Source organism: Thalassophryne amazonica, chromosome 10, assembly GCF_902500255.1.
Source record: "Thalassophryne amazonica chromosome 10, fThaAma1.1, whole genome shotgun sequence".
Taxonomy (NCBI): Eukaryota; Metazoa; Chordata; class Actinopteri; order Batrachoidiformes; family Batrachoididae; genus Thalassophryne; species Thalassophryne amazonica.
Window position 1 is genome coordinate 7,784,356 of NC_047112.1, and position 25,157 is coordinate 7,809,512.

The window sequence follows — 25,157 nt, forward strand, 5'->3', positions numbered from 1 at the left end:
TTGTGGGAGCGCAGGATAACGCGCAACCCTGCTGAAGCACCGCGGGTGGTCCAAGTCCTTCTGAGGGAGGGGGTGAGAGAGAATGGGTGTGGGGGAGAGAGAGGGAGACAGAGCGCGAGTGTGAGAGCCTCGCTGCACATCGGTCGGGCTACTTTTCTGGCGACACAACAGTCAGCAACCTGTGGAGAGGGCGCACGGCGCGCCGCTGTCTCCTCCACTGCACCCTCTCCCCTCTGACGAACACCTGAGGCGTGGACGTCGAGGACGCATGACCAGAGAGAGGGTGCCGGTTCGATTCCCGAGCGGAGAGGGACGGAAAAGTTGAGGATCGTGCGCCCCCCCGCTTCATGAATGGCCCGACCATGGAGGAAATACCATTTGAAAGAGTTAAGACCCGGCGGAGGAAGGGTCACTGCCCGGCCCATCGCCTGCGAGGACGAGTTCAACAGCCAGGAGCTGGAGGCTCTGTTCCAGACCTACAACCTGAAGCTGGAGCAGACCGCCACCCTGAAAGCGCTGGCGGTGCTGATCGTGGCCGCGTCGTCCCTCTCCCTGATGGAGCTGCTGTCCAGTCCGCGCCTCACCTTGTCCAAGGGCTCGTACCCGGTGCACTGCGTGGTGTTCCTGTCGCTCTTCATCGTAACCAACGTCAAATACCTGCAGGTGACGCAGCTGCAGCAAATCGCCAAGCTGGCGCTGCTCTTCAGCTTCACCTTTGCGCTGCTCTGCTGCCCGTTCCCGCTGGCGCTCGGCGCGTCCGAGCTGGAGAGCGCCGCTGCCCCCGAGCAAGGCGTGTGGCAGCTCATGCTGGTCACCCTCGTGGCTTATGTGCTGCTGCCCGTGCGGACGCTGCTGGCGGTGCTGTTCGGCGTGATGCTGGCTGCATCCCACTTCATTGTCATAGCAACGTCGATCACCGGGAGGAAACATAAGATGTGGCGACCGGTAAGTCCTGAAAGTCCGTGTCGGTCCAGTACTTCCCCTCGCTGCCTTCAGGTGGAGAGGTTTGTCCCCGTCAGGGCAGAACTCATTAGATCGCAAATGCACGACAGTCGAAGAAGCAAACTGTTGAGGCGTCTCAAAGTCAGACTGAACTAATCAGGTTCCTGCTAGAAAGACCACTTATACAACCCCTGGCAAAAATTATGGAATCACCAGCCTCAGAGGATGTTCATTCAGTTGTTTAATTTTGTAGGAAAAAAGCAGATCACAGACATGATCAAAACTAAAGTCATTTCAAATGGCAACTTTCTGGCTTTAAGAAACACTATAAGAAATCAAGAAAAAAAATTGTGGCAGTCAGTAACGGTTACTTTTTTAGACCAAGCAGAGGGAAAAAAATATGGACTCACTCAATTCTGAGGAATAAATTATGGAATCACCCTGTAAATTTTCATCCCCAAAACTAACACCTGCATCAAATCAGATCTGCTCGTTAGTCTGCATCTAAAAAGGAGTGATCACACCTTGGAGAGCTGTTGCGAAAGCCATCATTAACACCTAAACAGAAAAAAACAAGGTTACAATGGGCTAAGGAAAAGCAACCGTGGACTGTGGATGACTGGATGAAAGTCATATTCAGTGATGAATCTTGAATCTGCATTGGGCAAGGTGATGATGCTGGAACTTTTGTTTGGTGCCGTTCCAATGAGATTTATAAAGATGACTGCCTGAAGAGAACATGTAAATTTCCACAGTCATTGATGATATGGGGCTGCATGTCAGGTAAAGGCACTGGGGAGATGGCTGTCATTACATCATCAATAAATGCACAAGTTTATGTTGATATTTTGGACACTTTTCTAATCCCATCAATTGAAAGGATGTTCGGGGATGATGAAATCATTTTTCAAGATGATAATGCATCTTGCCATAGAGCAAAAACTGTGAAAACATTCCTTGCAAAAAGACACATAGGGCCAATGTCATGGCCTGCAAATAGTCCAGATCTTAATCCAATTGAAATCTTTGGTGGAAGTTGAAGAAAATGGTCCATGACAAGGCTCCAACCTGCAAAGCTGATCTGGCAACAGCAATCAAAGAAAGTTGGAGCCAGATTGATGAAGAGTACTGTTTGTCACTCATTAAGTCCATGTCTCAGAGACTGCAAGCTGTTATAAAAGCCAGAGGTGGTGCAATAAAATACTAGTGACGTGTTGGAGCGTTCTTTTGTTTTCATGATTCCATAATTTTTTTCCTCAGAATTGAGTGATTCCATATTTTTTTCCTCTGCTTGGTCTAAAAAAGTAACCGTTACTGACTGCCACAATTTTTTTTCCTGATTTCTTACAGTGTTTCTTAAAGCCAGAAAGTTGCCATTTGAAATGACTTTAGTTTTGTGTCATGTCTGTGATCTGCTTTTTTTCTACAAAATTAAACAACTGAATGAACATCCTCCGAGGCCGGTGATTCCATAATTTTTGCCAGGGGTTTGTAAGAGCAAAACATCGCGCTTCAAGAGAAGTCGTACCTCTTCCAGGCAAGGCATCTGAGAGGGCCTCAACCCCAAGAGCATCTCGCAAAAAATAAGAAATAAAATCAAACTCCATAAATGTTTTATGGTTTTCTGTCATCCCGCCTTCAGACAAACACACGATAACAACAATCACCTAACCACCGCCCCTCCTCTGTCAGCTGGTGGATGCAATAAGTTGCACTGTAAAAAAAAAATTATAATAAATAAAAATCTGGCAGCTGGTTGCCAGGATAATTTTGTAAAACTAAAGTAATAATACACTAAAAATATATATACCTTTATATAAAATACTGTAAATTTATAAAACCATTGTAATTTGTAAAAAAAAAGAAAAACAAAAGAAAGCAGAATAGAGTATTGGTAGCCTTCAACCAAGGATAATACTCTTCGAAAAGTGAGCACACGAACAGTTTGCACTGAGTTACTGTCTCAAGATACCGGAATTGGTCTGAAAACGTGATAAACTGCAGAATCCATTTATTCCATCATTATTTGGCCTTCTCAGTGTTAACATGGACATGACTTTTTCAAAACTTCCCACATGAACACACTTTGTAAGAATATGTTAACATGACAATATTCATTTTCCAGAGTAGAGTGACAGCACAGTGGAGTAAACAGGAAGTGTGCTGCTTCCCAAGTGAACTATCCCATGTTCAAGCCTGTCCATGGCCTGTTTTTTTTTTTTTTACACAACTGGAGCTGTTAGAAAAACCAGATCAGCATATGGATCCCAGACCAAACCTTCTGTGGTGGACCTGAGCAAAATGGGAGCAGCAACAACAAAATCTCATTGAATTGGGATTCAGTTTACAATAAATAACAACTGCACTTAAATTCTACAGAAATAGTAATCTTTAAAAACAGCTTGACAATGTTATTTTTGGAAAACAAAGGTTGGATTTAGAATGTAATGGTTTTGTCGTTACACCAGCTTTATACTGCAAATGTACTGTTCTGTGAAGGCATTTACACATTTTTACTGTATTGTTATATAACTTATTCTGGCATCTCCAGCTGACAGTTTTTCCATTAAAAATTACAGATTTTTAATTTTTAATTTTGTTGGACAGTGTGGGGTGTCAGGAGTTAATTCAAAGTATTGCACCATTCTAGGAATATCTGCTCCATTACGCTGACATTTAGTTATTGTAAGTGAAACTGTGGAACACTATGATCCATGTTGTATTTCCTGTCACAATTGTGTAAATATGACACATTAAGATAACTGTGCTGTGATTGTATTTATTTATTTATTTTTGCTTTAGACTATTAAAATATAAAACAATATAAGTAATTAAACTCAATCTATACAAGTTACAGTTACTTGCTGGCCCAAAACACCCACACTGATCGAAAATGAAAGACACTGTCTGTTCCTGTCACTTGTAGCTGATGCGACAGTACCTCACCTGCATTTTCTACCCTCCTTGTCTCTCTTCATTCAGTTATGTCCTATTGTGGGACCACTATAGGGCGCTGGAACTCTTCCAATCCTACACCGTGATTTCACAAGCTAGCCTTCTTCATGAGCTATCAAGAGTGCAGCAAACTGACTTGGAAGTGAATGACCTAAATTAAAAATTGTGCAAAAATACTTTGAAAAACTGACTGATAGTCATTACTTTATATTAAAAGCTGAAATGGAGGCCACAGGTAAACATAGCAGAAAATTAATGTCATCTTTTATAATCAATAAGTTGGTGGCTAGTGGTCAGGGACGGTTGCCGCACAGCAAGAAGGTCATGGTATTGATTCCCTCCTGTCGCCTTTCTGTGTGGAGTTGCATGTTCTCCTCGTGTTTGTGTGGGTTCCTTCCGGGTGCTCCAGTTTCCTTCACATCTAAAGACATGCAGGTTAGGGGATTGGAAACTTTATAATTGTCCAGGTCTCCCTTGTAAAAGGGATCTTTCTCTCAATGGGACTAACCTGGTTAAATAAAGGTTAAATTACATTAAATTAAAGTTAAGACAGCAGAAGGAGAATGATGCTAGTCAACTGTGGCAACCAAGGGTTAACAAACTGACATGACGACCAAAGCCTTTAGAAAACATTTGCAAGATCTCGCAAAATAGTTTTGTGAAATCTCTCAAAAACTATCGCAAGATTTTGCAAAAGTATATCCAGCGCCCATCTCTGGTACATGTTTTTCTTTTTTCCATGTCTCTTTAGGGGATCCGTAGTATTCTGGACAATTGTAAACTTTATTTTTCCAAAGGAGCACATTTTCACAGTTCAGTTACATAATTTCTCGGAAATCTAATCTGCTGAATGCAGTGGTGGGCACAGTTCCCGATAATCCGATAAAACTGTGGTCACAACCTGCCGTACTTGCAAGTGCGTGCAGTCTACTTGCAAAATGTGGGCTAAATTTGGAGATCCGTACATCGTAAGTACTGCCTCAGTATGAATTTAGGAGCACGCAGACATGCCATAGAGGTTTTAGTGCATGCAGAACTTTCGCTGCAGTCAGGCTGCGGATACACCAGCAGTACAGATTGACGCACGTTGTGAGTACTGCCTCAGTGCGGAATCAATTACTACTGAATTAACCAAATCCGTACAGAGGCAGTAGGCTACTCGCCACATTACTATGGAATTAAACTGTAGGTATCAGATCTTGAAGATTGTGATACACATATATAAATTAGAATTAAGTTGAAATTTAAAAAGCTGGTCAACAAGGTGTAGTGAATATATTCCTCTATCAGTGTTTCACACCTTGTGTGACTTTTCACTAACAGGCTGGATATGCTCATGCATCGCCGACGCAGAAAAACACCTGCTGCTCCGGTCCTGCTCATAACACACACATCAAAAGAAAAGCCGACACCCCCCCCCCCCCCCCCCCCCCCCCCAAACACACACACACACAGTGCTTTATTGTCAACTATCATTACACTCCTAGAGACGTGCATGAACTTACATCCCTCCTCCTCTTGCTACTGCCTCCGTATGTTTTCACAAAAACGTAGTGGCCGTGGCATCCGCAGAAAACGTACGGCGAAAAAAAAACACTGTGGGTTGTGACCGGCGCTTATCTAATAATTATCGAAGATAAAGTTTTCATTATGGGATTATCTTTTCAGATAACTTTGAAAACCATTATCGGACTAATTATGTTCTGATAAATTTTTGTCCGATAATTTTTAGACGTTAACGTGGCAAACAAAGGTGAACAGATGTGTAGTTCTACCCTCTACAAACAGAGGAGAGCTGCTTCTAGGAGAAACACTCTATCCTCTGCAGGTAAAGGAGAACGGTCTCACACACACACCACAACAACATTTATTTTAACCTCATACGTGACCAGTATCACCCAGGTCATCCAGAGGCATACATTAATTATGGTTCAAATTTTAACCAAAATTGATTTGGACAAGTATTTAAATTAACGTCACTTCTGAAGTTTTATAAAGTAAAAATATGTGTTTTAGTTTTAAAGTAATGTGCTAATTTTTAAGGTTTTTAGTGTGGGCATGCTGTGCCCAGCAGTGCATTATGGGTAGGATAGGGTAATCTCAGTACGTTTACGACAGGAGAATGCATTTGAGACACTCTGATCAGGACAACAGCATTAAACTCTGGTGCCTAAAACTCTTGTGAATATATTCTCTGGGGTTTATAGACGTTTTTGTGTTTGCTTTTATTAAATTCCACGCATCATAATGTAGCAAGTAGCAACACATTATCTGGAATTTTGTTTTGGAAAGTTTTCAAGGTCTCTACTGCCATCTACTGGCCAGTAGTGTTTCATGGCAGTGCTCAGACTGAAGCTGGGCAGGACACTGTACCACAGAATCAAATGGTGTAAAAGTTCAGAGTGCATGATTTAGTTGTCACACACATTGTACGTTCAAAGACCACACGTCGGACTCGTGTTTCCAGAAGCAAAACGTGAACAGAAGTTTTTTTTCAAACCTTAATTTACAAAACTCTCGATGGGAGACAAAGTTTAAAACAAAACAAAGAAACAAAAACATTACAAGACAAGTCTGCGGTGTTTGCACAGGCACAAGAATATCAAACAGGTTTGATTTTCATCTGACCGTACAATCGGTGATCAGGAAGTGGTCATGAGATGTTAAACACAGCTCGTTACTCCATGTATACTAAACGATGCAGGACGTGCGATTAACCTGAAACTTGTTATGATCCAAAAAATTCACACATGAAAAATCAGCTGAAAAAGGACCAAACTCGCACTGGCACCAGTAGTTGGCAGTGTTCTATTGACAGGCATAAAGCTGATCAGCCACAGCATGAAGTTATGGGAAAGAGTAGTAGAAGCTAGGCTTAGAAAACAGGTGAAGATCTGTGAGCAGCAATATGGTTTCATGCTGAGAAAGAGCACAACAGATGCAATGTTTGCTCTGAGAATAGTGTTGGAAAAGTACAGAGAAGGACAGAAAGAGTTACATTGTGTGTTTGTGGACTTAGAAAAAGCTTATGATAGGGTGCCAAGAGAAGAGTGTGGTATTGTATGAGGAAGTCTGGAGTGGCAGAGAAGTATGTTAGGATAGTGCAGGACATGTACAGAATAGTGTGACAGCGGTGAGATGCGCAGTCGGAATGACAGACTCATTCAAGGTGGAGGTAGGATTACACCAAGGATCAGCTCTGAGTCCTTTCTTGTTGTAGTGGTGATTGACAGGTGACGGATGAGATCAGACAGGAGTCCCCATGGACTATGATGTTTGCAGATGACATTGTGTCTGTAGTGAGAGTAGAGAGCAGTTGATTTTAGTCTGGAGAGGTGGAGATATGCTTTGGAGAGAAGGGGAATGAAAGTCAGTAGAAGCAAGACTGAGTACATGTGTGTGAATGAGAGGGAGCCCAGTGGAATAGTGCAGTTACAAGGAGTAGAAGTGGTGAAAGTAGATGAGTTTAAATATTTGGGGTCAACTGTTCAAAGTAATGGAGAGTGTGGTAGAGAGGTGAAGAAGAGAGTGCAGGCAGGGTGGAGTGGATGGCGAAAGGTGGCAGGAGTGATTTGTGACCGAAGAATATCAGCAAGGGTGAAGGGGAAAGTTTACAAAACAGTAGTGAGACCAGCTATGTTGTATGGTTAGAGACGGTGGCACTAACAAAAAGACAGGAGGCAGAGCTGGAGGTGGCAGAGCTGAAGATGTTGAGATTCTCTTTGGGAGTGACAAGAATGGACAAGATTAGGAATGAACATATCAGAGGGACAGCTCAGGTGGGACAGTTTGGAGACAAAGTCAGAGAGGCCAGATTGAGATGGTTTGGACATGTGCAGAGGAGGGACCCAGGGTATATAGGGAGAAGGATGCTGAGGATGGATCCACTAGGCAGGAGGAGAAGAGGGAGACCAAAGAGGAGGTTCATGGATGTGCTGAGAGAGGACATGCAGGTGGTTGGTGTAACAGAGGAGATACAGAGGACAGGGTGAGATGGAAACGATTGATCTGCTGTGGCGACCCCTAACGGGAACAGCCGAAAGACAAAGAAGAAGATAGACAGTTATCTAATTACAACTTGGCTTTTTTTTTTTTTTTTACAAATAAAAAAAAAATGGCATATCTTACAAAAGCACATTTATCTGTAAACACCAGCACACGACACACCTCACATTAATGTGTTGGTTTACATAGAATTAATCAACCAATCAATGTAGCGGAAGCACATTTTACCCAGAATGCCATCTGTCTGTGGTTTGTTACAAACTTCAGAATTAGTGCATATTCAACATTAAAAGATATGTTATATTTTAACTTTGCACAAGTGGACAGAATTGACATTAATGGAGTTATTCTATCAGTATTCATTTTATTTATACACCAAACCATACTCAGCACTGCTTTATTTTCCAAGACCTCTGCCTGATGGCAGTGCTGTGATTGAGTAGAGTTGAGCTTTTTGGTTCCTCTCAGTTGCATCTGTGCTGGAAGCCATGTAATAAACTAGAGCTTCCAGCAGGGGTCAGGATGCTGAAAGACAAAAATGATTCATTATTTGGGTCCGTTGTTGCTTTTAATGCTTCCAAAAGTGAATGTGGTGTTAAAACTCAAAATCAGCTTGTTAGTAGTGCAACTATACTGGAGACAATACTGGAATTTATCGGTTATCTGTACTTCCGATAACATTTTTGGGTGGTTTATCGTTTTAACTTTATTGAAGATAACTTTTCAGTTATCTGATTCTGTTGTCGAAGTTAATTTTTTTGGTTATCTGTGCCCACCACTGACTGAATGTAAAGAAACCTGTAAAAAATGCTATTGCATCATTCATTTTCTATACCAGTTATGGGTCACAGGGGGCTGGAGCCTATCCCAGCAGTCAGTAGTGAGAGTTCACCCTGGACAGGCAGTGAAAACTTTACATATAATCAATTTTCCTCCCCAAAGCATTTTGAGTTTAAGCCTGAGGATTCCTACTGGAAGTTTGCCGTGACTAAGAGTCAAACCTAGTGTCTTGAACCAAAAGCACTGGTGTTATTACTAAGCCACCCAGCTGCTCTACTGTAAGAAACAGAGGTAGAAATATGTGATAGTTTATTCTAAAGCAGAATTCCAGAATGTTTGGGGTTGTTGACATATTCAGCGTAAGTGCCATTCAAATAGTTAAATGGTAGTCATGCATTTCTGGTTGTATCTTCATGGATAATAAAACTCAAAAGTTGATTTTCAGATTACGATGTACATTTTGTGGAAATGTGGCCATTGGACCAAGTAATGACTGAACATCTTGGTTGTGATCTGAATATGCATACAAAACTTTGCTTTAATTTTTTCAACATTGTGATATAGATTTTGCATTTGTGACCACGTCTGACTTCTTTGCAGGAAATTTTGGGGTTGTCAAAGATGTGTTCTGGCTCCGATTCTGTTCTTGTATGGACTGGGAGTTGGATAGGGTTGTGGAAATCATTGGCTTTTGTTCGTGATTTCTCCATCACACATCCTCTCACTTAAGCAATCTGGTTTAAACACTCTGGTGTCATCTCTCCTGAATATTTTCATGCCTCCATTGAAATGTCATTTGGGGTGGGGTTGTGGCCAAGTGGTTAGTGCACTTGGTTTCAGTACAGAAGTTTCCCGGTTCAAATCCCACACCTCCCCACTTCTCCATGTAATGCGGCATTGTATCAAGGAGGGCATCCAGTGTAAAACCTGTGCCAAATCAACATGCAGCTCCACCTCGGATCCACTGTGGCAACCCCACCCCGCCAAAAAAAAACCAAACACTGGAGCAGACGAAGGGCCTTACTTTACATTGGAATGTCATCTGGGCCAGCTGCCTTTCCACTCTTCATCTCCATCATATCTGTTCTGTTCTCACTTCATCCTGACTAAATTGTCTCAATTCCTGATCCTCTTCCTCTCATTTTTTTCATTAATCAACTCCTCAAAGTACTGCCTCCATCTTCTCAACAGGTTCTCCTTGCTTGTCAGCACATTTGAATTTGCATATCCTGCTGCATAACCAGCTCTGTCCTCTCTGTCTGACCAATAGGTACAAGTCCTTTTTGTCTACCTTAGAGTTCAACTTCACATGCACCTTTCCTTTTGCCGTATCTCTTCATCTTTTGCTGAATCTCCTTTGATTCCTGTCTACTTTCTTCATCTCTGCAGTTATACCAATTCTTTTTCCTCCAGCCTCTTTCTCCTTATACTTTCCTATACGTCTTCATTACACCAACAAGTACCCTTGGATTCCTTCCTCTGTCCAGATGAAACAACTCAGTACCTTCCAGGCTGTCTCCTTCACCACATCTGCAGTACTTGTCCATAATCCCAGTTTCTCTTCACCTCCATCCAGTGCCTATGTCACCTCCTCTCTGAATTTCACATGACACTCTACCTCCTTCAGCTTTCACTATCATATTCTTGGTTCAGTTTTCACTCTCTTCCTCACCTCCAAAGTTATCCTACAAGCCATCATCCAATGCTGTCTAGCTATGCTCTCCCCTGCCACCACATATGCTCTCTCCCACCTCAAACTCAACTCAAGAAATATTTTTTCTCCTCCATCCAACAGCATGTGGGGCATATGCACTGTTGACATTCATCATCACCCCTTTAATTAGTCTTAATATACGCTTCCTTCATCATTTCTCCTCTCATCCAAACTATGATAGAACAGTGTAAACCCACCTCTGGTGATACTGGTTTTACTTCCTCCCACTTGGTATCTGCCTACAATCAAAGTCCTACCTTCAACTCCACATGTCCAACCTTCCTCTTCTGCTGCCATTGGGTACCTTCTAGACACCTGTCCTGTGACTTTGCCCAATGGTAGCACAGTTTCCACCATCACTCTCCTTGATAACAGTGCTGGTGGTGGTGATCGTTGTTAATCCAGACCTCGACTGATTAGATATGGAAATTTGATTTGTGTGTGCATTTCATATGGAAATTTTATACCTGATGCAATCCTGATTCTCATTTATCTGTTTGGGAAAGGCACTCATAATAAACTGGCTTAAGTACCTCAGGTGGCTGAGGTGAAAGATCTGATGGCAATAAGAGTTCTGACTGTCCTGTGATGGTTAGTAGAGGTAAAAATGGCTGGAAGTGATTGGAGTTATTCAGTCTTGGCTTGCCCTCTGATTAGGGCTGTGGCAATTTCAAAATTGATTTGAAACATTTATATTGATTCTGGTTTGTTTAACTGGTTTAAAACCAATTTAAAACAGCCCAAACCTCTTTAAATTAGTCTATCCAGTTTGTTTACATCCAGTTTGAACAGGTCACATCTTGTTAAACTTTTAAAACATCTAAAGAGATGTAAAAGTAGTCCTAACATCAGTGTTTTGCTAACAAGTCAGGGTAAGATGGAACATGAGATCGACAGACTGATTGGGACAGCGTCCAATGTATCAGACCGTGATGGTGAAGAAAGTCCTGAACCAGAAGGTCAGACTCTCCATTTACTGGTTTGTTTATACATGCCTATCTTCACCTATGGACATGAAGTTTGGGTAATGATTGAAGGAACAAGGTCACAGATACAATGAGGTTCCTCCATCAGGTATCCGGATCGCACTCCTGGACAGTGTGAGAAGCATGAATCTCATGGAGGGACACTGAGTAGAGCCTCTGCTTCACACTGAAAGGATCCAGCTGAGGTGATATGGGCATGTAGTGAGGACGCCCCCTGGTCGTCTCCCACAGGAGGTTTTCCAGGCATGTCCAAGATGGCCAGAGGAAGACCCAGGACACCCTGGAGGGATTATATTAATGATGGATGGGACAACCAAGATACTTACATGGATGATCTAAAGCATACATTAATCAGAAAAATGTTGGATTAGTATGAATGACAGCTAAGAGATCGAGATCGCGAGTACAAGCGGCCGAGATGAGCTTCCTCCGCAGGGTGGCTGGGCGCTCCCTTAGAGATAGGGTGAGGGGCTCGGTCACTCAGGAGGAGCTCGGAGTCAAGCCGCTGCTCCTCCACGTTGAAAGGAGTCAGTTGAGGTGGCTCGGGCATCTTTTCCGGATGCCCCCTGGACGCCTCGCTGCAGAGGTGTTCCGGGCACGTCCCATTGGGAGGAGGCCCCGGGGAAGACCCAGGACACGCTGGAGGGACTACATCTCAGCTGGCTTGGGAACGCCTTGGGGGTTCTCCCGGAGGAGCTGGGGGAGGTGTGTGTGGATCGGGAGGTCTGGGCGGCTTTGCTTGAGCTGCTGCCCCCGCGACCTGACTCCGGCTAAAGCGGAAGAAAATGGATGGATGGATAGTATGAATGACTTCATAATGAAGTCACACAGAAGTAATTTGAGGAAGTCCTACATAGTCAAAAACACCATTACAGACGTATGTTTGTATGTTTATACCATGCTGTGTACAGTGTGCATGGTATGAATCAGCCCTCTGATGCTTTTATTTGCTGTTTTGTTAAACATAGTGAGACATTTTGCTTTTATGTGCGTTAGACACATTGGCCAGAAGACAAGTGGGAGTGTCTTACTTTAATTGAAAATCTGTTTGTCTAGCTCTGTCTTGTGCAACATGAGGCAAGAATTGCTGCATGCATGCTCTCTCCAATCACAGCTGCTGGAGCCTGTAAGCCCTTCAGAGTTGTCATGGACAGGTCTTAGTGACTTCCCTCACTAGTTGGATGGATCGGGTGACCCTGGACCATCCCTTGGTTATGCTGCTTTAGACGTAGATTGTGGGGGGTTCCCATGATGCACTGTTTCTTTCTCTTTTTGCTCCGTGTGCATCACTCTGCATTTAATCATTAGTGATCGATCTCTGCCCCCCTTCACGGCATGTCTTTTTCCTGGTTTTTTCCCTCAGCCCCAACCAGTCTCAGCAGAAGACTGCCCCTCCCTGAGCCTGGTTCTGCTGGAGGTTTCTTCCTGTTAAAAGGGAGTTTTTCCTTCCCACTGTTGCCAAGTGCTTGCTCATAGGGGGTCGTTTTGACCATTGGGGTTTTTCATAATTATTGTATGGCCTTGCCTTACAATATGGAGCGCCTTGGGGCAACTGTTTGTTGTGATTTGGCGCTATATAAGAAAAAAGTTGATTGATTGATTGATAGTCTTGCATGCATGTTCAGTTATTGAGGATGATGTGCTCTAGGCACCTTTACTACACTGTCATACTCTTTGGAGTTCTTAAGGCCCCTTCACACATAACATGAAATGAGACCGAAACAGGATGAATGGGCAAAACCCAAAAAAATTCCAGCTGCAGTCGGGAGGGACAGACAGCTGGACAGCTGTGTATGGTGCAGTACGATTCCGCGGGGACGGTTTGTGCACGAACACAGTGTGACCACGGTGAGAGGTATGACACCACATTACGCTGTCACAGCAGTGGAAGCAATTAATTGTACAAATGTTTATAAATCAAAGAAAATGTGTAAGGACGAAGTAATGAGAGTCCATAGAACATTATAAGAACAATGAATGTACAGTTTAAATGTAAGAATCATGTTGCTGGTAATGATGTTCAATTGATGCTTGATGACTTGACAGACAGTGTCTGTGTTGGAATTGAGGAAACAAATGGATTTTGGCCGAATGGTTGTGCCCAATGCTGTACGAGGCGTTCGAGTCTGGCTCTGATTTTTCACGAGTGCCATTCGCGTTATGTGTAAAGGGGCCCTTAATGATTGCAATTGTGAATTCCACACAGATAAATAACACACACCTGGACCGGAAAGAGCTCAGCAGCCGACTGTCCAGCTGGACATCATCAATAATAATGAGAAAACACTTTTTTAGAAGGAATTCTTCTCAAATTTAAGTGACAGTTTACACTACGAGATCTTATTCATCATTTGCTTTCAGCTCTAATGTGGACAGCTGAAAAACAAGCCATGTCAATGTCCAAATCCTCATGGGACGAGCTGTCTTTGTGTGCAGTTGGTAGCCAATGCAGTGCTCTTCACCAGCGTCAACCTGTCGGGTGTGTTTGTGCGGATCGTCACTGAGCGCACTCAGAGGAAAGTCTTCCTGCAAGCTTGCAACTGCATCGAGGAGCGGCTCAGGCTCGAGGACGAGAACGAGAAACAGGTGAGGTGTAAATACACGTGTGGACACACACACACACAGTACTGTGTGATCAGAACATACATCTTCAGAAGTTGGAGGTTGCAGGTGCCAATGAATTCTCACAACCTGCCCACAGACACACAGTAACTATGACAGCAGCTATTTAAGGAAAGAACAATTACAGTGGCACATGCACCAGCGCCACACTTTCCTCCCCCTCCACACACACCTACATGGAAGCGATTTAACTACCGCACATTAAGGGCAACTTTAACACAAACAGTTTGTTACACCCTGCACCAAACCCACCCACAGCAGCTGTGAAACAGAGAATTAATTATCCCGTGTTCTTCTCCGCAGCTTTGTACATGCACGTGCATGCATGCATGGCATCTGTGCTTTGTAGATTAGATGATATGCTGTGTTTTCCCAGGCAGTAACAGGCCCCCTTGTGACAGGTAATTACACAAGCAGATTGCTTTCATGGCGTCCCTACTTCAGTAAAGGTCGCAGTTTATCTGGGTGAGAGAAACACACAGACTGCTGATTGGGATCCATCAACAGTCAGCCAACCAGCCTGCCACCAAACCGTTCGTGTGCCAACAGCCACGAACCCCAAATCTGATTTCCATCCATCAAACAGGTTCGGGATTTGGTTTGAGCTATCGCTTCTACCAATGTTCTACTGATGTCGGCTATGTGTGCGATAATTTGTCACCGTGGTGTCATTTGTAATGACAGATTTCTCCTGGGTAACGTTTCTCAGCAAAACACGAACTCGTCAGCTAAGACGAGCTAAGTGTGGCTCCTGGCTAAGATCCCAGATAATGAGTACTAAATTGCGTGGGCATTCAAAAATTTTGCACACTGGGCTGGTGAACATTTTATGGGTGATTTATGAACAATAATTGCACAAATGAGTGGTAATGTGATGTAGACAGCAGTCTGTAAATGAGGATTTGGATGCATTAATGATTGAGTGCGCAAATTGCAATTCAATCAGCCACTGGCAGGTATGTGCAAAATAAGACACGCATTTGAACTTTATTTCTATTGCGGGGGAAGATCCAGGACACCTGGTCTTTGAGTCCTGGTGTACTGCTCGGTCTCAGTTACTACTGTTGCTGTTTTTTTTGCCGTTTTCCCCTCTCAGCTGGGAGTACACCCTCAATGGGTCATTGGAGAACAGGCCGTTTATTTTCTTGGCCTCTTCTTCTCTGGTGTATGTCTTCAGCCAAGTAGCCAGAGCTGTGAGCCTTTGTTTGGACATCTTGTTGTACTTCTCATCCATCCAGGACCTGTTTCTCATGATGCCCTTCTGTACTTCTGTTAATTGGCTTTGTCAGTGAGCCGGGGGAATCTGCTTTAGTCTGGCCTCAGCTTAGTAGCTGCATTTGTCTTACCACTGTTCAGTACCGTGCTGCTGTGCCTCTGGATCTCCAGTTTCAATAGTGTCTTCCTTCTATTCTACAACCCCAATTTTAATAACACTGGGACGTTGTGTAAAATGTCAATAAAAGCAGAATACAATGATTTGCATATCCTCTTCAACCTATATTCAATTGAATACACCACAAAGACAAGATATTTAATGTTCAAACTGATAAATGTTTTTGTGCAAATATTTTCTCATTTTGAAATGATGCCTGCAACATGTTTCAAAAAAAGTTGGGACAGGGCAACAAAAGACTGGAAAAGTTGATGAATGCCCAAAAACAAACACCTAATTGGAAACAGGTGAGTGTCATGATTGGGTATAAAAGGAGCATCCCCAAACATCTCAGCCATTCACAAGCAAAGATGGGGTGAGGATCATCACTTTGTGAACAACTGCATGAAAAAAAAAAATAGTCCAACAGTTTAAGAACAATGTTTCTCTACGTTGAATTGCAGGGAATTTAAGGATTCCATCATCTACAGTCCATAATATAAGAATCAGGGGAACTCTACACTTAAGCAGCAAGGCCAAAAACCAACATTGAATGTCCGTGACCTTCGATCCCTCAGGTGGCACTGCATTAAAAACCGACATCATTGTGTAAAGGATCTTACCGCGTGAGCTCAGGAACACTTCAGAAAACTATTGTCAGTTAACATAGTTTGTCGCTACATCTACAATTGCAAGTTAAAACTCTACCATGCAAAGCAAAAGCCATACATCAACAACATCCAGAAACACCGCCGCCTTCTCTGGGCCCGAGCTCATTTGAAATGGACAGACGCAAAGTGGAAAAGTGTGCTGTGGTCTGATGAGTCCACATTTCAAATTGTTTTTGGAAATCATGGATGCTGTGTCCTCTGGACAAAAGAGGAAAAAGACCATCCAGATTGTTACCAGCACGAAGTTCAAAAGCCAGCATCTGTGATGGTATGGGGGTGTGTTAGTGCCCACGGCATAGGCAACTTACACATCTGTGATGGCACCATCAATGCTGAAAGGTACATCCAGGTTTTGGAGCAACACATGCTGCCATCCAAGCAACGTCTTTTTCAAGGACGTTCCTGCTTATTTCAGCAATACAATGCCAAGCCACATTCTGCACGTGTTCCAACAGCGTGGCTTCACAGTAAGAGTGCGGGTACTAGACTGGCCTGCCTGCAGTCCAGACCTGTCGCCCATTGAAAATGTGTGGCGCATTATGAAATGCAAAATGTAACAGAGACCCCGGACTGTTGAACAACTGAAGTCACATCAAGCAAGAATGGGAAAGAATTCCACCTACAAAGCTTCAACAATTAGTGTCCTCAGTTCCCAAATGCTTATCGAGTGTTGTTAGAAGGAAAGGTGATGTAACACAGTGGTAAACATACCACTGTCCCAGCTTTTTGGAAACATGCTGCAGGCATCCATTTCAAAATGAGCAAATATTTGCACAAAAACAAAGTTTATCAGTTTGAACATTAAATATCTTGTCTATGTGGTGTATTCAATTGAATATAGGTTCAAGAGGATTTGCAAATCATTGTATTCTGTTTTTATTTGCATTTTACACCACGTCCCAACGTCATTGGAATTGGTGTAACTACACTGAGCGTGGAGGTTGGTCTTCTGTTCATCTATGGTCTCATTGGGTCTACTGTCATAGTAGCATGCCATCATATCTTCCTTGTCCATCATCTTGTTCCATTTCCCATCAGTGTGTCCTGGGTCCCCAACAACTGACGCAAACCTTGTTAAGTATGGCTTTATTTACACTCAAAAATATAAACGCAACACTTTTGGTTTTGCTCCCATTTTGTATGAGATGAACTCAAAGATCTAAAACTTTTTCCACATACACAATATCACCATTTCCCTCAAATATTGTTCACAAACCAGTCTAAATCTGTGATAGTGAGCACTTCTTTGCTGATATAATCCATCCCACCTCACAGGTGTGCCATATCAAGATGCTGATTAGACACCATGATTAGTGCACAGGTGTGCCTTAGACTGCCCACAATAAAAGGTGCAGTTTTATCACACAGCACAATGCCACAGATGTCGCAAGTTTTGAGGGAGCGTGCAATTGGCATACTGACAGCAGGAATGTCAACCAGAGCAGTTGCTCGGGTATTGAATGTTCATTTCGCTACCATAAGCCGTCTCCAAAGGCGTTTCAGAGAATTTGTCAGTATATCCAACTAGCCTCACAACCGCAGACCACGTGTAACCACACCAGCCCAGGACCTCCACATCCAGCATGTTCACCTCCAAGATCGTCTGAGACCAGCCACTCGGACAGCTGCTGAAACAATCGGTTTGCATAACAAAAGAATTTCTGCACAAACTGTCAGAAACCGTCTCAGGGAAGCTCATCTGCATGCTCGTCGTCCTCATCGGGGTCTCGACCTGACTCCAGTTCATCGTCGTAACCGACTTGAGTGGGCAAATGCTCACATTCGCTGGCGTTTGGCACGTTGGAGAGGTGTTCTCTTCACGGATGAATCCCGGTTCACACTGTCCAGGGCAGATGGCAGACGGCGTGTGTGGCGTCGTGTGGGTGAGCGGTTTTCTGATGTCAGTGTTGTGGATCGAGTGGCCCATGGTGGCGGTGGGGTTATGGTATGGGCAGGTGTCTGTTATGGATGAAGAACACAGGTGCATTTTATTGATGGCATTTTGAATGCACAGAGATACCGTGATGAGATCCTGAGGCCCATTGTTGTGCCATACATCCAAGAACATCACCTCATGTTGCAGCAGGATAATGCACGGCCCCATGTTGCAAGGATCTGTACACAATTCTTGGAAGCTGAAAATGTCCCAGTTGTTGCATGGCTGGCATACTCACCGGACATGTCACCCATTGAGCATGTTTGGGATGCTCTGGACCGGCGTATACGACAGCGTGTACCAGTTCCTGCCAATATCCAGCAACTTCGCACAGCCATTGAAGAGGAGTGGACCAATATTCCACAGGCGACAATTGACAACCTGATCAACTCTATGCGAAGGAGATGTGTTGCACTGCATGAGGCAAATGGTGGTCACACCAGATACTGACTGGTATCCCCCCCAATAAAACAAAACTGCACCTTTCAAAGTGGCCTTTTATTGTGGGCAGTCTAAGGCACACCTGTGCACTAATCATGGTGTCTAATCAGCATCTTGGTATGGCATACCTGTGAGGTGGGATGGATTATCTCAGCAAAGGAGAAGTGCTCACTATCACAGATTTAGACTGGTTTGTGAACAATATTTGAGGGAAATGGTGATATTGTGTATGTGGAAAAAGTTTTAGATCTTTGAGTTCATCTCATACAAAATGGGAGCAAAACCAAAAGTGTTGCATTTATATTTTTGTTGAGTATATATATATATATATATACACACACACACACACACACACACACACGAGGTCTGTGAGAAAAGTATCGGACCTTTTTATTTTTCCCAAAAACTATATGGATTTGAATCACGTGTGATTACATCAGACAAGCTTGAACCCTCGTGGGCATGCAAGAGTTTTTTCACGTCTGTCGGTTACGTCATTCGCCTGTGGGCAGTCTTTGAGTGAGCACTGGTCCACCCCCCTCTTCGGAATTCCTTTGTTTAACAACTTGCTGAGAGACTGGCGCTTTGCTTTCTCAAAATTTTTTCAGGACCTGTGAGGCAGATCGAAGTGGACACCATTCGAGAAATTCAGCTGGTTTTCGGTGAAAATTTTAATGGCTGATGAGAGATTATGGAGTGTTACTGTTGCAGGAAGAACACCTCTGTTGGAAGCCTTAAGGACAAGTTGGAACATGTCCAGCTGTTAAACAATTTCTCAGATACTCTACTGAAAGCCATCAAAAGCCGCCTAGTTTTTACAAATGGTTAACACGGAGGTGTTTTTCCTGTGGTGGCGCGCTGCGCCGGCTGCCTGCCGACGGGCCAATCCGTCTGCTTTTCTTTCATTACAAAATCTCCTTTAACAGTGGAATGTCCGGATAAACTGCTGATCCCGAGCTCTTCTGAAACTTCTCTGTTCTCTCACGACGTCCTGGGTCAGAGGTTTAAATTTGGAGGTTTTCAGCTCGAAACAGGCTGACGACGGTGCCTCAGAGTGCGGCATCCCGCTCTGTGGGAAGTCCTTAAAGAGACAGTAACACTCCATAATCTCTCAGCCGTTAAAATTTTCACCAAAAACCAGCTGAATTTCTCGAATGGTGTCCACTTCGATCTACCTCACAGGTTCTGAAAAAATTTTGATAATGCAAAGCGCCAGTCTCTCAGGAAGAAGTCAGACAAAGGAATTCCAACAAGGGGGGTGGACCAGTGCTCACTCAAAGCCTGCCCACAGGCGAATGATGTAACTGAGGCGTGAAAAAACTCTCGCATGCCCACAAGGGTTCAAGCTTGTCTGATGTAATCGCACGTGATTCAAATCCATATAGTTTTTGAAAATAAAAAGGTCGGATACTTTTCTCACAGACCTTTATATATATATATATATATATATATATATATATATATATATATATATATATATATATATATATATATATATATATATATATATAATTATATATATAGCCAGCTACTGTTCAAATATCTCAACAAAAACCTGTGATATCAGACATTTTTTGGATTTAATCACATTATTGAATAATTCCACATCTAAAAACAACATCTCTTGCCTGTCTTAAAAATACATCACATAATGTTGATGTCTGTCAAGAAGTAACATGAGTAATACTGGCATTTCCTTGAAATTGAGGCCACGTGATACATTTCTGCTTAGCCCAAACTGCCACAAGCCTTCAGTGAGAAAGAGCATTGTGTTGTCTGTCAGAAATCATAACTTATGAAAGAAGTATACATATGAACGTGTAGATTCAGAAACTCATTTTTTAGAAATGTGATGAAATCATTACTTGTTTGTGTGAGTCATTGTTGATTAAATATTTAATTACTTCATATAATATTAAATAATGAATATAATTTATTATTTCTTCTTGAAGATGTGATTAAACCTGCTGTGGAACTGACTTTTTACACTTTCTTTACACTCAAAAAAAAAAAAAAAAAAAATTAAACAAAAATCAAGTCTTTCTTCATCCTCACTGAACATCCACTCTTCTCTGTATGGAAACAATGAGGCGTTTGAAAGAATCCATTTGTGGGCGTTTCTGTTTCTTGTTAAAGTGGAGGACAGAGAATGTGAGTGAACGCTTCATAAATAAACCACCATGAGAAGAGCACACAGCGAAGCGTGGGACAGATCAGAGAAATGGGAATCGTTAACGAGCAATCACAACATGTTCAGGGATGAGAAACGGAAGACATTAATAAGGCAGTTAAATTAATTATTTTAATTTAAACGAGCCACTTGTATACGCAGCACATGAAAGTGAGACAAAAGACTGAAGATGGCAAGAGAAAGAATTCATGAAATTTAGTTGCCATCAGGTTTTTCTACACTTATCCTGTTACAGGTCAGCAGAAGGAGCTGGAGCTGATCTCAGTGCACAGTGGGCAGAGATTCAGCAATTATTCTGCTCTGCATGTGTTTGATTTGTGGGAGAAAAGACACAGATACATGCAGAGAACATGCAGCCTCCACTCAAAGGGTTCCAAACCTATGACCTTTATTATAGGGCAGCCGCAGCAGCAGCTCATGTTGCCACTGCATGTTTTCTTTTTAATGTCTTACAGATGTAAGATTTTAAACAATTTATAGGAAATTTCTCAGCCTATGCATGTTGGGGTTGCACCCTGATAAAGTTATAACCCCAAAATCCATAGGAGATTTTTTTTTTTTTTTTTTTTAAAGTTCATGATGTCTTAGCCATAATAATAAAAGTTTTTAAACCATTTTTGTTATGAGAGTGCCTTTGGAGATATTTTTGGTTGTTTCAATAAAGTGTCCCATCCAAAGAACACCTCAAACAAAGAACTTTTTTTGAGTCCAGGAACTGAAAATTAGTGTGTTTTTAGACCTTTCTAAAGCATTTGACATAGTAAATCATGAAATTTAAAATAATGAATTTAAAGCAACTGTACATAAATGGCTTAGTAATTATTTATCAGAGAGAAAACAGTATGTTTTTCTAAATTTGGAATCAGAAATCAATTCTGTAGAGTGTGGAGTTCCTCAAGGTTTGTTTTTGGGACTGCTATTATTCATAAAATATATCAATGATTTTGTATCAGTTTCTACTACAACAACCTTTTTATTTCCAGCAAAGATATAGATGGTTTGGTTAAACGTTTAAATAATGATCTCTTGAATTATTCAATGTGGTTCAAAGTTAATTTATTGTTAAATATAAAAAAGTCAAATTTTATGCTAGTTGCTGGCAATAAAAAAATGCAATCATGATCAAATTAAAATTTGCATAGACAAAGAAATATAAAGTGTCTCTTCTACATGTTTGTTGGGTGTGTGGATGGATGAAAAATTGCATTGGAAAGAACATATTGAACATGTTCATAAAAAAATAACTAAGTCAATAGAAATCATAAGCAAAATAAGACATTTAGTACATTACAAATGTCTTTTAACATTATATTACAGTTTAGTTTATCCTTACTTAAATTACTGCAATATTGTATGGGGAAGTACCTTTGCAACTAGTATAAGCAATTTTTTTCTTTTACAGAAAAAATGTTAGAATAGCTACTCTTTCGAAACCTTGTGCTTCAAGTGCACCTTTTTTTTTTCCAGATTGCAGCTCTTAAATATCTTTCATATAAGTATCTTTCTGACCTGTACATTTGTTTTCAGAGCTTGTTATGATACTAATTGGCCTTCTTTTATCAAATATTTTGTGCATAACCATCAAATTCATAATTATCCGACAAGGCAGACCTCACATTTGCATTTATCTTTGCATAGAACAACTCGTTATCAGTGTCACATCAGATATCATGGTGTTAAATTTTGGAATGATATGGTACATCTTGTAAACCCACCCATCACTTTATACAGATATAAAAGTGGACTACAAGTAAAGCTCCTGGTTTAATCAGTTTAAATGTTTTAAACTTTGTGAATGATAAATACTGTTGTGATATTTTTGTTTTTTGTTTGGGAGTGGGTCTTTGATAAGCCTCTTTGGCTTCTACCACTCCCTTGCATTATGCTCATATTGTATCATGTATACTTCTGGTACATTTCCTACTTGAAACCCAAAATTCAGTAAAAAAACAAAACAAAAAGCCATTTATAAATGTTAGAAATGTATGATTTTTTGCACAGAGCTTTGATCTCAGTATTAATGCACAAAAATTTTGATTTTGAGAGTTTTGTTTTTGAGTTTTAAGATACAAAGGTTTGCCATAAGGATATACAGAAGGATGGAATTTCTCCTGACAAGCAAGAACTAGAAGGCACTCGAAGAGTGTATACCTCCACCAAATCCATATATGTCCTGGACAAGGTTGGGTAGGATTACTTTGAAATGTAATCTAAAAGTAATCAGATTACAAGTAATCCAAATGTATGTGCATACATACATACATGTAATCCACATGTATTCTTTCAAAGTAATCCTACCCAACCTTGGTCCTGGAAGATATGTTCCAGATGAAATTTAAAATAAAACCCTTCATTTTCTGCGACATCGTCCATCTGGAACATGCTCTCACATTTTTTTTTTTAGATAAATGTTGATATGTGCCAAATATGCTTCTGCATCTCAGTTCTAGAGTATATTCAGGATCACATGGAAAATTGAATCACTTGTTTTCCTAGATGATTATCTTCTGACCAAATTTAATGGAAATCTGTTCATTACCTTTTGAGTTATCCTACTAACAAATAGACAACATTAGCTCTTTGGTGAAGGTAACTGATCATCTTACCTCGATGAAACCTGTTGGTCACAGATACCCAATAACAATGAGATAAACTATAGGTCTGTTAGATTCAGACAGCGGTAATAAAAGTTACAATAATGTTCTTAATTCTGCTGCAGAATTTGCATTTGTTTGGACTTTGTAGAGAAATGCGAGCTGTGAGTGTTTTTTCTCGTTTCAGCACAAAACAGCGTGTACTCGGACAAAAACAGTCATCACGCGCTGGTCTTTAATGAGCAGGTGATGAGTTGTGCTATGAATGGATGAGTGATGTGTAATGGTGTCGGTGGAGGAGCGCCACAGCTGCTTTTATAAAGCTTCTGAACAGCTATTCAGCTCGATGACTCGTGCTTTTGGAAGTGTTTGACATCCTGAAGGTGCTTCACTGGCACTTTATCCCGCTGAAACAGACACTATTCAGACACAGAACAATAAATACGCTCCTCCGTCTAGGCTTAGGTGAGTGCTAAAGACGAGCGAGTAATCAATGAGGCGATCATATGGCTTCATGTCTGAGGTTCCCAGGGGGAGCGCGTACGACGGCTGGAACAATTTTCAGTGCAAGAAAACGAGCAGATATCCTTCATCCACTCTTCTCTCTGTCACATTTTCACCTCTGCTACTCAAAACCAGACATTTTTTGTTGTGCTCCCTCGCATGCACAATTGCACATGTACTCCATCTTGCTCCTCCCAGCTTTCATTCCCCTTCTCTCCAGTGTGTACCTCCACCCCTCAAGGTTTTCTGCACCCTCCTCCTCTCTACTGTCATTGCACAGTACAAATCTGTAGCAGGTTTGAGATCTGCACCCAGAACATACCGGGTTGTGTGCCCCACAGTAGTGTCATTGTAGTGTAGAATCTCTCATGGTTTGCTTTCCTCCACATGCAGAAGAACTGAGCGTAGATGTTTAGAGCGGTAATAAAACTGGAACCTCATCATACAGCGTGTCCATGTGCTGCCAGTTTAAAGTTGTCAGTGTCTCTTTTTTTAACCTTCCCCCTCAGGAGCGTCTGTTAATGAGCCTGCTGCCCAGGAATGTTGCCATGGAGATGAAGGAGGATTTTCTGAAGCCGCCTGAGAGGATCTTTCATAAGATCTACATCCAGCGTCATGACAATGTCAGGTAAAGGGGGGTGTCATGACAACTGTGGTTGGAAAAGGCATGCAGCAGGGGGCTGCGGTGTTTTGATCCAAGTGTCATCGGCCGTGACGTCGGGGTTCAGAATAGAAGCAGAGCAATTAAAGTTTAGCCAGTAACAGATACAATCAATCTTGGCGTGCTCAGCTCACCGGCCAAAAATAGAAATTTTGAGTTGAAATAAATCGTGGCCATCTCCTCTGATTTTGATGTTTTGGAGGTTAAATAGTAAATGGACTGCATTTACTGTATATAGCACTTTTCCATCTGCATCAGACACTTCTTTGGGGGAGGTGATGGTTGAGTGGTTAAGGTGTTGGGCTTGAGACCAGAAGATCATGGGCTCAAATCCCCGCCTGACTGGAAAATCACTAAGGGCCCTTGGGCAAGACCTTTAATCCCCTATTGCTCCCGGTGTGTAGTGAACGCCTTTTATGGCAGCACCCTGACATTGGGGTGAATGTGAGGCATAACTGTAAGTGCTTTGAGCATCTGATGCAGATGGAAAAGCACTATATAAATGCAGTCCATTTACTCAAAGCGCTTTACAATAATGCCTCACATTCACTTTGATGTCATCAGCCACACAAGGCATTCACTACACACCGGGAGCAACTAGGAGATTAAGGACCTTTTCCAGTCAGGGTGGGAATTGAACCAAGGATCCTCTGGTCTAAAGCTCAACAGCTTAACCAGTAGACCATCACCTCCCCTTACAAACTTGTAATATTATAAGCATCAATAACTACTATAATTGCAAATTTTTGCTGAAAGTAATTGTGATAGATTGACAAAAACAAA

The 25,157-nt window shown here is 42.0% G+C and overlaps 1 protein-coding gene across 1 annotated transcript in view; it reads left to right on the forward strand.

The window, feature by feature from the left end:
* The first annotated feature begins 207 nt into the window (after positions 1 to 207).
* Positions 208 to 25,157, forward strand: part of adcy1a (adenylate cyclase 1a) — a 159,629-nt gene continuing 134,679 nt past the window's right edge. Inside the window, 4 exon segments of the mRNA XM_034179384.1 lie at positions 208 to 418; positions 420 to 945; positions 13,819 to 13,968; positions 24,223 to 24,341. Of these exon segments, the coding sequence (XP_034035275.1) occupies positions 348 to 418; positions 420 to 945; positions 13,819 to 13,968; positions 24,223 to 24,341 (866 nt within the window). The 5' untranslated portion in view covers positions 208 to 347.